Source organism: Eurypyga helias, unplaced genomic scaffold, assembly GCF_000690775.1.
Source record: "Eurypyga helias isolate BGI_N326 unplaced genomic scaffold, ASM69077v1 Scaffold4001, whole genome shotgun sequence".
Taxonomy (NCBI): Eukaryota; Metazoa; Chordata; class Aves; order Eurypygiformes; family Eurypygidae; genus Eurypyga; species Eurypyga helias.
The window spans coordinates 13129-31773 of record NW_010231331.1 but is presented as its reverse complement, the minus strand read 5'-3'; the positions used below and the strand labels follow the sequence as shown (position 1 = coordinate 31773).

Here is an 18645-nt window from a genome sequence, read left to right as displayed (position 1 = left end):
AACCCAAACCATTCTATGATCTATATTTGTCTCATTATGAAGGGAGAAGAAAATGATCCTAAATTAGATTGTTTGGATTCTTCCAGGTGAATGGAGCTTAGGACAGGTATCACCATACCACAATTTTTTTTTCTCCAGTGGAATGACTTCAAAAATTAAAGATTTGTAGGGAGGGAAAAAGGAGCAGTTTCAAGAAGAAGGTGTGGGCCTGTGGGGCTCTTGCTCTCGCCAGTGGCATGTATTTGTTAGTGCTACCAAATGGACTTTTTATGAGCAAAATATAACGTGTTTGTCAACTGGCAGAGAGCCAGGTGATAGATAACTCAGCACAGACTGCTCTCCTGTCAAGAGATAGTGTTATATACCTGCTTTCATTGCACAGGCTGCAAACCCATAGGTCTCATGTTCTACTTTGTCTTCATAAGTAGGTTTAATAGGAAATTGGAGTGACTGCTACTTGCTTTGTCTTCCTGCTTGCATTAGATAGAAGTTGGTTTCTGGTGAATGAAGTATTACCCGGAATACAGTGTTCTTCACCAGAAACCTTGATGATATCCCAGTTGGCTTCTGTGTGAGTAGGAGTAAGACCTGCATCGAACACAGAATGAAATTCAGCCATCTGTAAGCAGACATAAATCCCATCAAAACCGATGGGGCTTGTGCCTTGAATCAAATGTGATTTGCTTCACGCAGCTCAATCCAAATACAGTCTGCAGTACAGCAGATAATAGAGACCAATGTTTTACTTGTTGTCCCTGCATATGTATGAGGATAAGATCTGATGGATAACTGTTGAAACTTCTCGCAATAGAAGATTCTTTTTGAGGAAGGATTTTAATGAAGTTGAATAAATAATAAAAAAATTTGGTTTGTTACAAAATGTTTTATCCTCTTTTGCTCTTGCTACAGTTAGGACCACTTTTCTTTTAAGGTGTTCTGTAAATATCTTATGCTAAGCAGGAATCAATGTGTGATCTGAGTGTGATGCACTTACAGCCCAACGACTGGTGCATGAAGATGGATGAGTCCAGGTGCAGCTTGTGGCTTATCTCACTTACATGCCTGCTGTCCTTGTCAAAAGAGGTTGGATGTCATGCTAAGAAATTTTGTGCTCTGGGCCTGCTAGCACTTCCCTAATGATATTGTAGGGAGCTCCCTGCTTCTCCCTTGCTTTTACTGCTATACTAAGGTGTCCGAGAGGTCTGCTTTCTCTTTGAGGAAAGAGGCCATCCTAGAAAACAGGCTAGAGAGTGGAACTCCTAAAGGAAATAGGAATTGGAATTATTCTCAGTAGTCTTGATTTAGCTGCAGATATGGTAGGTGTTACCCAGCACACCTCAAGTTTGGGATATTTGCTTCCCCCCCCCCAAAGTTGTCTGCATTACCAACCTATTGTACATAATTCACCACAGCTTCATATGTGACAATGCCTTTGCAGAATAACTGCTCAAGGGTGAATCCTGCATGACAAATAAATTGCCTCTTGCTCCCCTTAGCTCTTTCAGGTGAGACAGGGATATAATGTAGAGTAAGCTAATGTGCAGACCTAGCAGAAAAATGGATTTTTTTTGCAGTGGTAGGCATGCATGTCATCAAAGGAGATATTTGAGACAACTCTATTACAGGTTCAGCTGAATCAATAAGGCTCCCACCCCCACCCCCAGATGACTCCTCTTCCATTTCACAAATTCCTCTTTTTCACAAGGGAAGAGCAGATATTATTCAGTACAACGTTTTATGTCATACGGATCTCATTTTCTGGCATATTGCTGCAAGAATAGGCCAGCTTCAGCAGTTCTAAGAAACTTCTTTTAACATATTGTTTGAATTTAGGGCACTACAAATTTCTTTGGAAAACTGTGACACTCAATTAAGTAAATGAGAAAATAGAATGCTTGTAATTAAGGTAATTCAAGCTACCTGAAATCTATCCTGCTAGTGCTAATATCTGTATATCTCCAAGCTGTATATTAATTAAACACCATGTAAGTGTTGCAATTAGACTCAGGCTGCTATGGTGAAAATGAGAAAAAAATTATGATTGGAGGGCTTTTTACTGTATGGTGCAGCTCTTATTTGTTTTAAAACATCTCGTTATGATTTGTTGCTATGTTGCTGCAGACACTCCTGGGATGCCCCAGGACTCTGTAGCAGACTTCAGCTGCTTCTGAAACAGGTGACCCAAAGAAAATACACTTTGGTTTGCAAAAGGTATGTTTCCTCTCAGGGGTGTGTGTTATTTTCCCCTCAATTTCATGAATGAGTTTGGGTTACTAAGCTCTGAAATCAGTTGTTAAAGGAGCTAGGTATTTTGTTCTACATAGGAAACTCCAAAGGAGAGAATGGAGAGGGGAATTATTCTGACTATTTTTTACTGTAAAGGGAACTCTGTCCTGCTTTTATGTTCTTTTGTTTTGTGTTTTTATGTGAAGACCCTAAGGCCACCCAGGCCTTCCTAGTGGATAATGTAGCATCTTAATATGGGAGACAAACACTAGAAGAAACTGACTGGATAATCCAGGTGTATTCATATTGCTGCTTTATGTATTTCCTGGTGCTTTTGAGGGGCCTGGGGAAGCAAAAGGCTCTGCCAGGGTCAGTGTGTGGCTCTAAGAGGCCAGGGAAAGCCCCCTTCCCTCTGTATGTGTACCATCCCAGTGGCCACACAGCAACTTCAGAGTGAGTTTATCGTGGCTTTGAGATGTAGGATTCTGCTTTTTCTTTTTCTCCTGTGCATAGCCTTTTCTGGCTGCAAGCATACACATTATTCCGTAGCAGCAGAACCCTGTTGCAGGGCCAAGAGGGTCAAACAGCTTCACCGCCTTAGAACTGCCAGACTTGGGTCTTGTTAGCCGGGGATGCCGAAGGGGCTGAAAAGGGCAAAGCAGGAGATGAACCTACCTGTTCATTTGCCAGAGTTGTCATGGCTGGTTTAAGATTAAGTCAGGTGTAGTAGTACCACCTGATCAGTCTGGACATCAGCTTGATGAAGTTGTTGCACAAACAATGAATAAAAGTAATATTTTTGTTGTGTTTATTTTTCCAAATATTTTTTAAATTTGCATTTACAGCACAATACTCTTCCTTATGACAAATGGGCCTATTCATGGGTATTGTATTTTCAGGTAATACCATTTATGTTTCTAAAAAGAAGTGAAGAAGAAAACTGTACAGAACACCTCCAATTTTAATTTTGTTCTTAATTTTTTTATTATTTGACATTAATACAAAAAAATAGTATCTTGATTAGCAGCTTTGCTGTCAATCCCACAAAACTGTAAATAGTACTTTAATCTAAAATAATGCACTCCTACAGACACTAGAGATAAAACAATATGTACAATTTAGACAAATAAATACATAAGTACAGCCAGTCATATATAATGATACACGTAAAGTTTGGTTACTGTTGACAAGCTTTTCTAGTTAATTACACTCTTAATTTACAAATTGCCATTGCCATCTACATTATAAAGACAAAACCCAAATCCCAATAAAGCATCAAAATTGATACTTAACATTAGTATTAGGAAAGATGGAAAGTGAATCTTGAGAGTTCTGTTTAAATACTCTCTTGGTTTCAGGAAGAAAAAGACTGAAAAAATACTGAAGAGGAATTTCCCCCCTGGCTTCTTCGCTCAGTGTGCTTTGTTCATGTAAGTTTTGGGATCAAAATGTGATTACAGTCATACTTTTGAAGTGACTAGAAGTCAGTATGTCTTAACCTAGTTGTCATTTGTCCCATGCTTAGTGAAACAAAATGACCTTTAAGTAGCGTAAGTATTTCTTTTGATTGGAGGAAGCCCAATGCAAACAACTGTTAACAGTACCCCATGTGGCACAATCACTACTGGGTGGAAGGGACAGTAAGCTGTCCCTGCAAGTAGATGTATCAGTCCCCTTGTATCTCTGGGTTGCAATACTGCAATTTCTGAGCAAAGAGAAAATAAGAAGTCTGTTAGATAAGTCTAACAAGCTAGTGGAATCTAGTATCAGAAAATTAACAGAAGTAGAAAATTAGGCTTTTATTGTGTTCTTTTAAATTCACTTGACAATAAAAGAAAAAAATCTTGTACATTCAAAAGTTAGGGCACACATGCTTAAGGCTCTTGAAACACTGGACAAATATAATGCCTAACTCAGCTCCATGCATAACAGAATACTACGTAGCAAGCAGACTCTGCATATATATACAGCTGAATACAGAAGAAAATGCCTTAGAAATATGTACATCAGTTCCAAGATGAACATTTACATTTCTGTTGAAAACCTAACTATTTATAAATGGCATTATTCTTTTTCAGATACTGTTTTCAAGGTGTACCTTCCAATTGTTAATGTGGTCTACTTGTACTAGGAGAAATCCAAGGCTACCATGCTACTCGAGCCCTGAGGTATCCCGATTAGGAGCCCTGCTGACTTCTTGGTTACTAATCAAAGGCCACAGAAGCATCAGCAGGAGAAGTAAGGCCACCAAATCCATTCAGATATGGATTCAGAAACCCCAAATCACTGCACAGTGCAGAGGAATAGAAGAAGTGATTACAGGTTGAAATTATTACAAAGTGTGTTCTTGGTAGGACTCTCTGATTTACCCAAGGGCTGGAGATGAATTCCACCTTAGTTTACCTTCCTAAACTGCATATTCTGGGGGGTTGGGTAAGGAAAACTGAACTTCACCCAATCAATGTGTTATTTATTCATCTATGCAATGAGTTGGTCCTTGTTTAGCTAGAGTTCTGAGTCTGATAGGAATCAAGAGCAATTTTAATGTGGACTAGGTCAACTAGGGAAGAATAAATCTTAATAATGCTGCAAGAAGTTCAGTCTTATAAATGAAAATCGATCATTTTATATATGAAGGATGCACAAGATCTTGTTGATTAGCAGTAACTCCTGGGCTCTCTGTTTTATAGCTTTACCTATAGCTGTGATTTGTTTGAGACACCTATTGCTTGTGGCTTGAAGGCCAGGTACGCTTCACCTTATTTACAAGCGGTTCCTTTCTAAATGATAGCGCTGCATCTGTGAATAAAGACTAACAATTTGTCATGAAACTGCAAACCTTTTGGAGTAGCATCTTCATTCATCTGGTACTTTTGTGAAGTGCTATGTACACCTATGGCAAAATCAGGTCAGAGTTTCCCTTTAAATTCTTATTCAGTTAACTTCTGGCAACTTTTATAGACATCCTGAATAATGTACAGACTTAACAGTTTTTCATACATTACACATAATGCCAGCTGAAATGAATGAGTCTTGTGTGTGCTGTGGATGGTGTGAGTAATCTACAGCTAACAATAAATTTGGTGAGTTTTGTGTCTTTGTAACTTGTCTGGGAATTCTTCATTCCAAGTTATTAGCTGTCATTTTACCTTTTGTTAGAAGGTGATGCTGAATAGAGATGGCTTGAATTTATTGAAGAATTTTCCAGGAAATAATGTTCATGGCATCTCATTAACATTCATATTCAACACACATAAGCACATTGTGAAACTTGAATAAAATCTTGTGTATTTGATTTCTCTCACATGTTCTGGGCATCTCTTGAGTGGGACCTCAGCATGTATTCGCTCCGTGATGAGTAACCTGGGGTTGCAGAACTGTAATAAACCATAGAATTTGGTTTGCTTTAATAGGTGATTCTTATAATCCCTCTGTTTTGCTGTGAAAATTGTACATAACTGTTATGGGCTCTTACCCAATCCAACAGAAAATTTTATTGAACTAAATTCTACTTTTCTGCACTATTAAAAGTTTGGTGAACCTCATTCATATATGTACTGTAGCAAAAAAGTAGAGCTTACCCTTAAAAAGCTGCTTTTGTGTTACTTTTTTAAGGTAAATAGTTCACTGACTGATGTTGAAGAAATACGCTGCTTATTGACGCTTTTATCATTCAATATCACTATATGTGGCTATGCAAGATGCTTAAGAGAGAGATCCACTGATACTAGTGAGAAACATTGCACTTGCTTTGAAATTGAGAGATATTCACACTTGTATCATACATCTCTCCTGCCTTACTTCACCTACAGATTCTACTTAATTTTAAAATTGTATTCAGTCTTTTATGGGATACTTTAGGCAGTGGAAAGAAATGGGGTATCTTCTGAAATTAAAGGAATAGCATTTACTGGATAAAAATATACTTCGGTTTGTGGGTTTGTTTCTAAGGTCTATGAGATTTTGATGTTCTCACCTGTCAAAATTCCGCTATTATACCACCAGTATGCTGTTTGGGAATTGCACACACTGTACTGTAAAATATACACGTCAAGATAGGTGTATAAGGCCAGTATACAGGTATAATGCTCAATTTATTATCAAAGCTTTAAATAGACATGGTTGTAGGGTGTCAAAAAAGGAATTAAAGTATATTTGTAATTCTTCATTTCTTAGGGCCTGAACCATTTCAGAGGCTGGGGCATGAACTGTGTAAGTGGGTCGTGATAGTTTATTACTGTCCTTTTACATAGAGATGCAGGAGCTCATATGTGTGATAGAGGATAAAATACAAAATCTGAGACTTGACTCTAGATCCTTTTGGTTGGTATAATGTCCTTATGAAAAAGGCTTGAAGTCTGTAAACCAGTAGTCAAAACGAGAATGAAAAATCAGTCATTAAAAATCCTCTCATAGTTAATATCCCACAGTTTAACCTGTAAATCAGCAGATAACTCTCTCTCTCTTAAAAAAAAAACAAAAAAAAACCCCACAAACCAGAGCAACCCAAAATTTAAAAAAAGGTATTTACATCTGTAAAAATCTTAACATCTAAGATGTTTCTTGCTGGACATGTCATTCCAAATTCTGTGCATTTCTTCTGGTGTTATCTGGTGCACTGTGATCACCCTGCGGTACCTGCACAAGCTGTAGGCCATTTTCCAGTGATTGAAGCCACTGTTTTGGAAGGGGTGAATGCCCAGCTTCCGAAGACAGAGTCCAACATACACGTCTTCAAGATGAAGTAGTCTGGTATGAAGGGAGGTTTTGTAAATCAGTTCTGCTACATCAGCTGAAAAAATGTAGCCGGTGCCTGAACAGAATGGTGGGTAATTGCTGTCAGGATACAAATCTCTCGGCATGTACCACTTACTGCGAACATCTCTTATTGGTCCTCCATTTATAACGTAACCAGTGAAGTACCTTCTCCTTGGCTTGGTGTTAGGTTTAAGCAGCTTATAAATAAGATTATCCATATTTACAAAAATATCACTGTCTGTCTTCATAACGTACTTTGCTTTTGAACAAAACATTGCTACCCACCTCATTCCCATCAACGTTTTCAGAGTGAGGTTATGATAAGAGTCAATAAAATCCTCCACAATAATGTCATGAAAAATTTGGCTTTCTTGCTCTACCATTTGATTTAACACAGGATCTGCATTTTTTCCAAGAAGAAATAGTGTGGCAATTTTAATTCCTTTAAAGTTGTTTTCGTCTCCCCACGTTTCGCGAATGGCTTGCCTTGCATCAAACTCTTTGTGAGTTGTGCTGATAAGAATGACCAAGAAAGGGACACTCTTCTCACATTTGTTAGGCTCATTGATAAGAAAGTCAAAGGAATGTGGATTTATAGGTCGAGTTCTTATGTTACCAAAGGAAACGTTTTTTCTGGCTATGGGTATGCTACTGAGCTGTCTGTGGCCAGTGTAGGAAGAAGTAGGACGAGTTATACTTAAGTACCAAAGAGCGCTTGCCCAACAAACTACTGTCAAAATGTATAAGCACGAGACCTTTGAAGCCATTGTTCCTCTAGCTCTTCTATTCCATGTGATGAATAGATAGCCTTCGTACCATGCGCGCACCTATGTCCCAGAGAGGCACCATATTATTAATGAAACTTGAAAGTTCAGTATAGAAAAATAACTCTGTAAGCATTCATGGATCTCAAATAGGAGCTATTAACCCTGATGATACTCAGCTTTTCTTCTTTTACTAGCAGCAGCTTCCATTTCTTGGAATTTTCTGTTATTTCTGAAAAATAGGAAGAAAAATTTTCCATTGCTAGATCATAAAAGCCTAGGGCAAGAAAAATGAGCTTAAAATATGACTGGCCATTAATAAGCTAAGTGTTTTAATGCATTTCTTGTACATCCTTTTTTTTTTCTCATCAGGTACCACAATGCAAGATAGCGTACTAGGATATAGCAGTATATCTGAAGTAATGCTTTTATGATTGATAATTTCTCATAGATGATAATATATGAAAACCATTAAGCATGCATAGCATGTTGGCTATTTAGGTAATTTTAAAGCTATATGAAAATAACTTTCTGGTTTCTAGCATTTTCTTGCTTCCTAGCATTTTTTTTTTCCCTGGACAATCTTTCAAAATATGCCAAAATATTTGAAGAATGAAATATAATGTACTTTATCTTAATATTAATAGCATCGGTAGCAACTACGCACATGAATACCTACAAAGCCCATTTGGTCTAAGTGTTGCTCCTGCTAGCAAGAGCATTCATTGGTGAAAACCAGACAGAACGGGGCTAATTGGTAAAGGTACAGCAGAGACTGAGATACATATGCTATCTTACCCATGTAAAGATCAGCGCCCGAGTAGACTCCATAAAAGTCTAGAAATAAATTAACGTAGTTTGGTTATTCTTTTTGTCTTCCTTCTCCTCTTTCCCCAAACCAGTCTTTACTTTTTGTACGCTAACATCATTTGTATACCATGCAAGATAAATCACGATGGCAGCCTGCTAACAGTGTCACTTGGCTGGCTGGCATGCAGATCACTTGCCTACCCAATGGGGTTCCTGCACTGGCAGCCCTTCCCCGCTACTGTACCGGCACTGCCTCTGGCACTGTGGAGCTTTGAGGCTTCCCTGGATCCAGGGAATGTGCCAGCCCTAAAGCTTCTTTTGCTCTTAGCATGTTTCCTGGGAACCAGTTCTGTTTATCATCATTTCATGGAAATGAGGCAAGCTGCTTTAAGCCTGCTGGGTCAGTGCTGGCTCCTCCAAGGCACACTCCAAGCTGTAGAGTGCCTGTCGGCTCCATCTTCCAAGGTTTTACTATTGCATTGCATCAGAGCTAAAGGATAGTAGAAGCATACAACAGATGAGCTTTACACAAGAGTCTTTGAAACATTTAATATTTACTTTGGATAGAACAGAGCAGATATGGATTTAGATAAAGAGAAGCCCCATCCTTTCTGTTCCACAGTGCTTTGATTGGATTACATGAAAATACTTTTTAAGAAGCCTGTGCCTCCCCAGTGTTGGATATGTATGGTCCTTTCCTTTCTCCAAAGGAGTGGGAGTCTGGAGGTAGTCCTGTGGCAGGTGATCCGTTGCTTAGGGTTTGTGCAGACAGAGCTCCCTGCTAGGCAGGCTATCGACACTACAGAACTGTTATCCTGTGTCACTCTAACATGCTGAGGTGTAAAACAGCAGAGAAATAATCTTAACATTTGATAAATATATACAGACTCCAATCATCTTATAGATTCTTAGAGCTAATGCTGTCCTGCTAATCTTGATTACATGCACTTTTAGCTTTTTAATGACCAGAACCCACATATCCCTCTTCCCCTTCCATGAAATAGGAAAATGTGAATTTGTGGCCTGTTTCAGAGCTTTATCCATTTCAATTGTTTTTGCCTTATAACGAGGGCAATTCAATGACACACAGAGGTGTTGACTGTGATCTCCTTTGCTACTAGCGACAGGACTTGAGGTTTGTGATCTTTTCCCACCAAGAAGCAGCAATAAACTTTCGGGAGCTGTGTGTTTAAGTGAGGCCTTTAATTGCCCCATAGGGCTGCAGAACACAATGATCTTGGCACACATACGTACATCCTTGTAAATAGATACAGTTGTAATAAACACACACACAAATATTACTGTAATGTCTGGAGAGAGGGTCTGTCCTCCTGTAACAGTGCACTGGGGTCACTGGGACACAGTTCTGAGAAAGGCAAAACACATCCCTGATCTGGTAGGTTGGTTCTTTTCCTGGATTTGTTGTGGATGTCCAATACCCATTGGGGAAAAACACCAAGCATGACATGCAGCAAACTAACAAAAATGATAGTGTAAGGTGTAGAAGACCGTTAATAAAGAAGTACAGCACCTGTGGATTGGAGATGTAGAATGTGAGCTACGTAGGTCAGTGTACTTAATGGACTCCAGCATTAAGGTGTCATGAATACCTCATATCTTCTGTATATGATGAATTATTTAAGGAAACTATATATTGCATTCTCTAAATGTGTGTATCTTTTCTCTAATAAAGGCAGGTGCATTAGTTACCATGAATACTGTGCAGGTATCCTAGGGAAAAGAAAATTAGAACCAATGCTTCTCACAAACTGCAAAATTACATGAAATAGCTTTTCAGTCCAGCAATGTCATGGCTGTGATGTCCAATCTTGTATGCTCTGAAAGGATTAGAAGCAACAAAAGCCTTACATCATTTTGAAGAAAGATTCCAAGCTATTGTAGGGAATTTTTTGCTCAGTTATGAAACCTACAGATAACATTTTGTCCAGGATTAATATTTCTTATGTTGGGCCTTGGATTGCTGTCTGTTGAAATAAGTTTATCTTTTTCTGTTGTGTTTGATTTTGGTGGGTTTTGTTTGTTTTGCCTTTTTTTTTTTTTCCCTTACAAGAAAGAAAGATAAGAATTTAGATGGTGTTCTTCAGTTTGGATCCCTGTGGTAATTTTTGAGTAAAGTGCAGGTGAAGTCATTAAGAGTGAACTGGCTGTAGTTTTCACGACAAGTGGATCTTTAAATTTAATTATTTTTTAGGAAGATTGAGGGGAAACACAAAAAGAAGGCTCCCTGCTTTCCTGTGATGGGTGTCTCTGGCATTCCTACTCTGCTGTGAGGGGAAGATGAGAAGATTAATGTTCATGTTCCACCTTTACCTGAGCTTTTTGCTATATATGGTGAACAGACTTTGAAGAAAAGAGCACAAACAAAATGGGCAAACAGTGCAAATACAAACCACAATATAGTGAGGAGTCTTGGTCTGCTATTTTAGTGAGATTGTGGTTTCCTTCAGAACTGAGCTCTCTCATGCTTTATAGGATCACAGAGAATGGGGTTAGATTAGTAGTTATGTCGTGTATTTTTTTGACTATAGGGCAAATGCTCCTACAAATTATTTCTGGTAACATTATTCCTGCACAGTAATTCCAGTAACTTCTAGCATGCACAAGCAAGAAAATACATAGCTTGAGTAGGCAGGGAAATATGAACTAAATGGTGAAATACGTATTTTGTGATGATTTAACAGTCAAGAATTTCAGACGTTGCCAAATTCTCTTATCAAGGATGATGCTAATTCATCGAGGACCTAAACAAGTCCCTAACTCAGACTTTCTTAGAATTACTGTGTTGAAGGTATCTTGCAAAATTATTCACAGTATCAAAGTCTGTGACACCAAACCTTTTCATTGTCCTGTGTTGTGACCTGAAGCAAAACTCTGCAGCCATGCAATGCGCATTCTTGTATATCAAGGATATGATTTACAAGGAATGAAATCAGACTGTAAAATTAATGTGTTCAAATTATAGTACGTTAAAACTTGTGGTTTAATTACTCCTTTGGAGAAGAGGAGGAATAAAGTACGTGAATTAAGGTCGCTACTTTCATCCAAATAACAACTGAAAGCACTTCTATGTCTGTGTGTTAGTGTGGTTCCTTTAGCAGTTTGCCCAGTTCTTCAGAACATTTTTAACCCAATCAATAGTACATAAATCAAAAGCTGCCTTAAATATTAAAAGGTGTAGCAAATTCATTCTAGTCCTAATAGTAGGTTAATTTTTTTGTGTGTGCTTTGTTTGTTTGTGTTTTTTTTTTTTTCCCCTTAGTTTTGCCATGTTGTTCTTGACTTTGGTGTTGGAATTTGAAGGACCTCTAACAGCAGGATATGGGTTGTCACAGGGAGAACAGAAAGCTTTTATCAGCTTCGGATTTTGTCTGTTGGGATAGGGTACATTATGTTTGGGGACATTGGCACACACAAAGGGAATTGTAATCTCTTTTTCTCTGTTCTGTGGGGTGACAGAAAGCTTTTCTAGTAGGGCAGCAGAATGTTAAGCTCTTGGATCCTTGTTTTTTTAAAACGTTTTAATTTAATCTGTTCCTTTTCCCCACCTGGGTACCATACTATTAGTATAGGCTCAAGCTTTGCTAGGGTAGATGATAGTAAAAAGCAGATGTTCAGCATCGTGTTCCCATATAGTGGCTCAAAGCTGTGCACTTAATTGCACAACTCACAGCTCATGCTGTGCAAGCCAGAGAAGCCACCCAGTCAGAGCACAGAAAGCAGTACTGTGTAGCTTCTGTCAGTAATTGACCTGATGGAGGCTGAGTATTTGCAGCAAACCTTTTACGAGCTGACGGCACTTCAAGAATAATCCTCCAGATAATAAGCACATTTGAGAATCTCGCTAACTGTTCACAGGCGGTTTTCAGACAGACGCCAAATGAGTTCAGCAAATGTTACTCACCAAATTTTGCCAATGTTTTGGAACGCTGCGCTCTCTGCTGAGAGTTCGTTGATCTTTTTCTTTCAAGAAAGCCCATCCTATGTAAGTGCAGTTGCATTAATGTAACTAGATCACAGTGGACATGCACGATAGAAAGCTGGGTGTGTTGCCATAGTTGTAATCCATACCGTGTTCCTATCTACTGTGGAGGCGTAACATAGGTGCTAAGTGGAGGCAGTCGGGATGCTGAGCCCTGGGGATGACTCTGGGTGAGAAGCTGAGGGATGCTGCAGCTGCTCATCCTGATGCCTGGGAGCCTGTTAGGCAGAGCACGACTGAGTCAAAGTAATGCTGTGCATCTCTACCAAAATGTACCTATTCTTTTCCCTGAAAAAAAGGTGATGCAGCTGCTAAATTATTTAGTAAATGTAGCAAGCTATTCTCATTTTCTCTGAGGAGATTTTTGTAAGAGTTTTCTATGATCGTGGCTTTCATCTATATGTAGACCAAGATGCTGAAATGTCTTCACCATTTATGAAGTCCTTAAATTACCTAAAGAAAAGCCTATGATTATTACTGAGTCTTGTTGAGAAGATAATTGTCCTGAGCATTAAGAACACATCTACAAAGAAATCTGGGGATGCTGTTATGTTCTTTGCTGTATGTTTTCATAGTAATTTCTTGAGGAAATTCTGGACAGATGGCATAGGTGATTTAACAGGAGATTGGAGGCTTCTCTCTGGCAAATTCATTTGACTGTTTTCTTAAATATTCCAAATGCTTTTGCTGCGGTGGGGTATAATGGACCTGAAACCAAATCAGTGCTGTAAAGGAACACCTTCTTCTCCAGAATATATGTGGAGAGAGACTGTAATAGATGTAGGAGCCACAGTCTTGGGCTGAGGGGAGAAAAGTACAAGCATTCATTTCAGGTCCATGTTTTTCAGAAAAATCAGTTCTACTTCGGGGGGTCCTAGCTGTCATGTTAAAAGAGGTTGGCTTCCCTTCTCTTCCTTCAAAGAGAACGAGGGCAAATATTTTATGAAAATCAGGCTATGTTTTAAGATATGCCATTTGTACATAGAGAATCATTCCTTGTTCACTGAAATATTGATGATGGGCTTTACCCTAGGCAGTAACTGAATGTGAAAATAAGCTTTTCATACTAATGGTTCCGTTTTCATGAATGCTGACTTGCAGATGGTTTGTACTATATTTTATCACTGAACTGAAGAACAGATCTCTGGAAATAAATTTGGCATTTATAAAATATTTTCCAGTATTTACTACCTGCTCTTAATGTGAACAAAAGGTAAGAATATAATATGCATTAGGGAATCTTATTAAAAGATTCTAAGCCTTATATGGGGAAAATGCAAGTTTTAGAATTTCTCATAAAATGTGCCCATGCTACCAAAACTTCCCTAACTTTTAAAGAGTTACTGTGGAGTCTTTTAAGAGATAAAGTTAACTCTTCTCAGCCTGGAGAAGAGGAGGCTCCGAGGAGACCTCATTGCAGCTTTCCAGTATCTGAAGGGGGCCTACAAGGGTGCTGGGAGAGGACTTTTTACAAGGGCCTGTAGTGACAGGACAAGGGGTAACGGGGTTAAATTGAAAGTGGGGAGATTTAGATTAGATATCAGGAAGAAGTTCTTCACAGAGAGGGTGGTGAGGCACTGGAACAGGTTGCCCAGAGATGTTGTGGAGGCCCCATCCCTGGATGTCTTCAAGGCCAGGCTGGATGTGGCTTTGAGCTACCTGGTCTAGTGGAAGGTGTCCCTGCCCATGGCAGGGGGGTTGGAACTAGATGATCTTTAAGGTCCTTTCCACCCCTAACCATTCTATGATTCTACATGAAAGCAAATCTGTGTATGAGTGGCTTTTCTGTATTTTCCACTTTATATTTTTTCAATGAATGTATCTCTCTAATAACAGGATTTTCTGTTCCTTTTCAAGAACTGCCGAGGCAGCCTACATAAACCAAACTGTATTTAAAGAAATACAGAGTGGTGATAGGTCAAGATTCAAGCTTGTCCAAACTGGATGCTGCACCTGTCTGGGTTTTGGGTATTTTATAAAAGGACAACATTCACAGTTGGTTTGCTAACCAGAAAAAACGTATGATTTTGTAAAATCTGATATTGATAGGAAATAGAAAAAAATTTTAATCCTATTTGGCATGTATCAACATCATATTTTCAGTAGCCCTCTTGCTGTTTTGGTAATTTATAAAAATAACTCTCTTGGTCATAGTAATTGTATGTTTGTGACAACCTAGTCTTTTCCAAAGTTTCCAGCAGTGGTGTCATACAGCTGACTCCATGTGGAAGGAGATGAAAGGGCAGGCCAGATGCTGAGGACCGTCTGTACAACAGATCGGTTTCTGAAGTTTTAGCAAACCAGGTATGCCTGGTCAGATATTAATCTAGAATGGTTAATAGCTAGATTTAACTCAATAGCACTTGGACCATGCCAACCAGCATATCTGTCTTGCTATATTGCTGACTGCAAGTGATTTACCTGAAGCCAGTGCATGCTGCTGTTCATGGGAGTTTTGCTGCTGTTTTTTGAGGCAGGCATTTAAAGCATGTATCTTATCCACTAACTAAAGAGGGAGAAATGGAATGAAGGACATAAAATGAAAGAGCAGAATAATTTTAAGCAGAAATATTTTAATTTTCTTTTTTTTTTTTTTCTCCTTACAAAGTTGCCCAGGAGATCTCAAGTGTCAGATATGTGCATTTTTTTTCCATGAACGCTTTTCAGAAACTATTTTAAAAACCACTTGGTGACTTCATGTTGTGATAGGTCATTTGTGATTACATCAATCATGTCCTGTTACAGCAGTAACATGTAAATTGCATCTCAGTATGGTTATAAACTGATGAAATAACGTATTTCACTTTGGGTTACCATAGCCACCACCATTATTTTCTTTTGCTATTGTGCTGTGCTCTATTGTGGAATCTCACAGAAAGGTTAATTAGCTCATGTAACCACCAAATTGGTTACAATATTTTGCATCTAAAGTTTAGGACAAAGAAAAAGAGGCTCAGAGTTCTTAGAAAATAATTTTCAAGAGGAAATTGTTAAGAACTGCTTTAACAAAATCTTTATTACTCATGAAACAATTTTACATAATTTATTACCATAGTCAATAGGTTAAATTACCTTCAAGTAATAGTGTTTGAAACCAAATATACTGCTGTTCTTGCCTTAACCTTCGTAAATTTCATTATTTCATTTCCTTTGTATTCACAGCAATGCCGGTGAAATGGTGTCTGGGTTATGACACTAAGAATAGATGCCAATAGCCTTGATTAGATAGATGCCTACCCTAGCAGCACTGCCATTCTCAATTAATCTTTGTCACAAAAAGAAGGAGTAACAATTATGTGAAGACTGGAATACCTGAAATCACACTTACAGTGTCTGTGGTGATGATAACTCATTGAACTGGATAATGAATCTACTTCCTATAATTCCCATGTTATCAGGGGCATTGGAGAAAAAGTGCAAACAATCAAGACTTGGATTTACTGGGAAAAGTTCTGAAATAGTTTTGAACCTGCCCATTAAGGTATCTGTCATGATGCTTGGGGAACTTGGCTTTTAACCTCATTAAAACTCGAGACACTTCAGGCTGGAAACATTGATTATTGTTATGTATAAATACATTTTTATAACCTCAGAGCATAGCTCTTATTGATAGGTGGTTACTGGAGGGATTCTTCCCTGTCTCAGGCGTATCTATGTTACCTACATGTATTGTAACTCTTACATATCTTTTACCTGTGAATAATAGAGATTTTTTTTAAAAGGCTGAAAAATAGATATAATTCACATTACATTCTCACTTCCTCCACAGCAATAAGGTTAGCAAATTTGGTAAAAAGTGAGTTTAGTTAATCATATAATAGCATAGCTCCAACATTTTGTACTTAAGAAAAAAACATTAGATATTATCAGATGTCCAAGGAAATTGTTGAATGCTGTGGCATTGGATACATGGGCCTTTTTTTTTTTTTCTCTCTCTTCCCTGGAAATATTCCCCATGTTGAAAAGGTCCCAGAGTCTTGCTTTGCCCATCCAGGAACAGGTTGCAGTTAATTTTTTTTTTTTTTTAACTGTTTGCATTACAGTAATTAATGTGAAGTTATGTTGTGAAGCATTTGTCACCGTGAGCTATTTATATGTTAAGCGTCAAGTTTCTAATTTCCTTTGTGAACTAGTTGTGATACATTTAACACAAGCTGTTGCTTTCAAAATTGCACCTGTCTTTCACAGAACTATAACATTAAAAAAACAAACAAACAAATGACTTATGTCTTCAACCTGGAAAATATGTCCCATGCTTCAGCCAGATGACTTCTTCTCAAATACGTGAAAAACATTTCCTAGACATGCACTTTTTCTTTGGTAATTGGTTAGCCATGACTGAGATTCCCCAATTTATGGGAACTTTTCTGGGCATGGTTCTATGATAGCATCACCTTAAATCTGGCAGAGATAAATAACTGCAAGTCTAACACAGGCAGGTGGTAGCTGGCTGCGCTCTCACCCCTCCAGCTGGTAGGGATGCTCCCCCTGTCCCTCTCTAGCTGCAGCACTGAGTGCCTTGCAGTGCTGGCTGGGCTTTCCAAATGAGTTACTTTACAGAGAAGGGAGAGTTCACTTGGAAAAGTGGGATTTGCCTCCTTTTTGAACTGAAACGAGCTCGAATGACATTTTATTGGCTTGGCTGTTTGCCTTAAATACATGGAGTGGTGCTTTCCCGCTGAGGAGCTGGTGTAACCACCTACCGGTGCACATGCTCTCAGGCCCCATGACCTCAGCGCAGCTTAGCCCAGCCTAGGGCCACCACTTCTGGCTGTTCGCTATATAAAAATGCCTTTACAACAAAGACAGGAGACAGGCTTCTTTTCACCTTGTCATAACTAAATGGTAGATGGAGTTTTGCTCAAACATAAATGAAAACCTACTTTTACTGCAGACTGAACAAGAAAAATTTCAGCTGCAGAAGAGGGCATTTTTTGCAAAGCTATTAACATTTGATAGCAAGGTAGTGTCAGGTAGTTCAACTAGCACATATGGAGCATTTCACAGACATGACCCCGGACAATTTGTTAGCATTTAGTTTTCTGGAGCTTGCGGTTGAAAGGACCATTGCAACAATGTTGTGCTTACACATTCACAGAACAAAACACTCAATACAAGAGGCCATATCTCAAGTGTCAAGAAATTGAAAATGGGCTTATAGTAACCAGAGTTTTTTTTTAATGAATTGAATAAAGGAGCACATGCTGTAGTAAACTGGTAAACATATATCCTTGTGAATCCACAGGAGTAAATTTGTCTTCATTCTTCTACAATATTTCAAAAGTGCAGCAAATTGTATCTTCAGCTGAGACACAAGTTTGAAAAATACTGTTTGGGATAGTAAGTGGGTTGCTGACTCCTTAGCTAAACTGTAAACCCGTTCTGGGTTATCAGCTTAGGCCCCCTCTTTCCCAAAACAATGTTTCCCCCCTTTTTTTTTTTCCCCCACTTTATCCGCTTTACAAAAATTGTGAACGTTGTCTATTAGTTTCAGTGAAAGAAACCAGGGTTTTTCTGGAGAAAGCAGACAGTTAACAGCTTTTCCATTTGTGCTCAGATCAGAGTTTAACTTGAGCCCCATGAGAGTTGTTGTAGGCAAAAATTGAGGAAGTTTTCTTGCAAACTGTTATTGATGAACAGTTTGTGAGAATTTCTCAGTTAATAACTCTTATCTCCCAGCTGGGCAGAATATGGCTGATAATCTTGAGTATCTCATAAAGCTGCAGGAAGAATTGCATTCTGGTAAAGAGTATGTCTGAATTCCTGTTTCAACTCACTTCTATCACTTATGTCATTAGAGATGTCCTTCATGTGTACTTTAAAGTTTTCACTAGGGAGCATAAATTTCAAACCCTGAAGAACTGTGTGAGTAGTCAGGAATACTAACTCTGATTTCTTACATCTTTTCTCTTTGAGCCTTCCTAATTAGGGGTATTTGCAGTGACTGGTAACTAGAAAAATAACTAAGCAAACATTCTTAAAGTACGTGCATGTGTGTTTGTCTGTCTTTTGCTAAACACAACAGGGCCTGTTTCTGTGGGCTCATTATGCTGCCAGCACATTTTGCTTTCTCTTTTTCCTATTGTG

The 18645-nt window shown here is 38.5% G+C and overlaps 1 protein-coding gene across 1 annotated transcript; it reads right to left on the bottom strand.

Moving 5' to 3' along the window:
• Positions 1–6496: 6496 nt before the first annotated feature.
• B3GALT1 (UDP-Gal:betaGlcNAc beta 1,3-galactosyltransferase, polypeptide 1) lies at positions 6497–7751 on the bottom strand. Its single transcript, XM_010161010.1, has one exon. The coding sequence runs from the start codon at positions 7749–7751 to the stop codon at positions 6771–6773; it is 981 nt and encodes a 326-aa protein (XP_010159312.1). The 3' UTR covers positions 6497–6770.
• Between the last annotated feature and the right edge of the window lie 10894 nt (positions 7752–18645).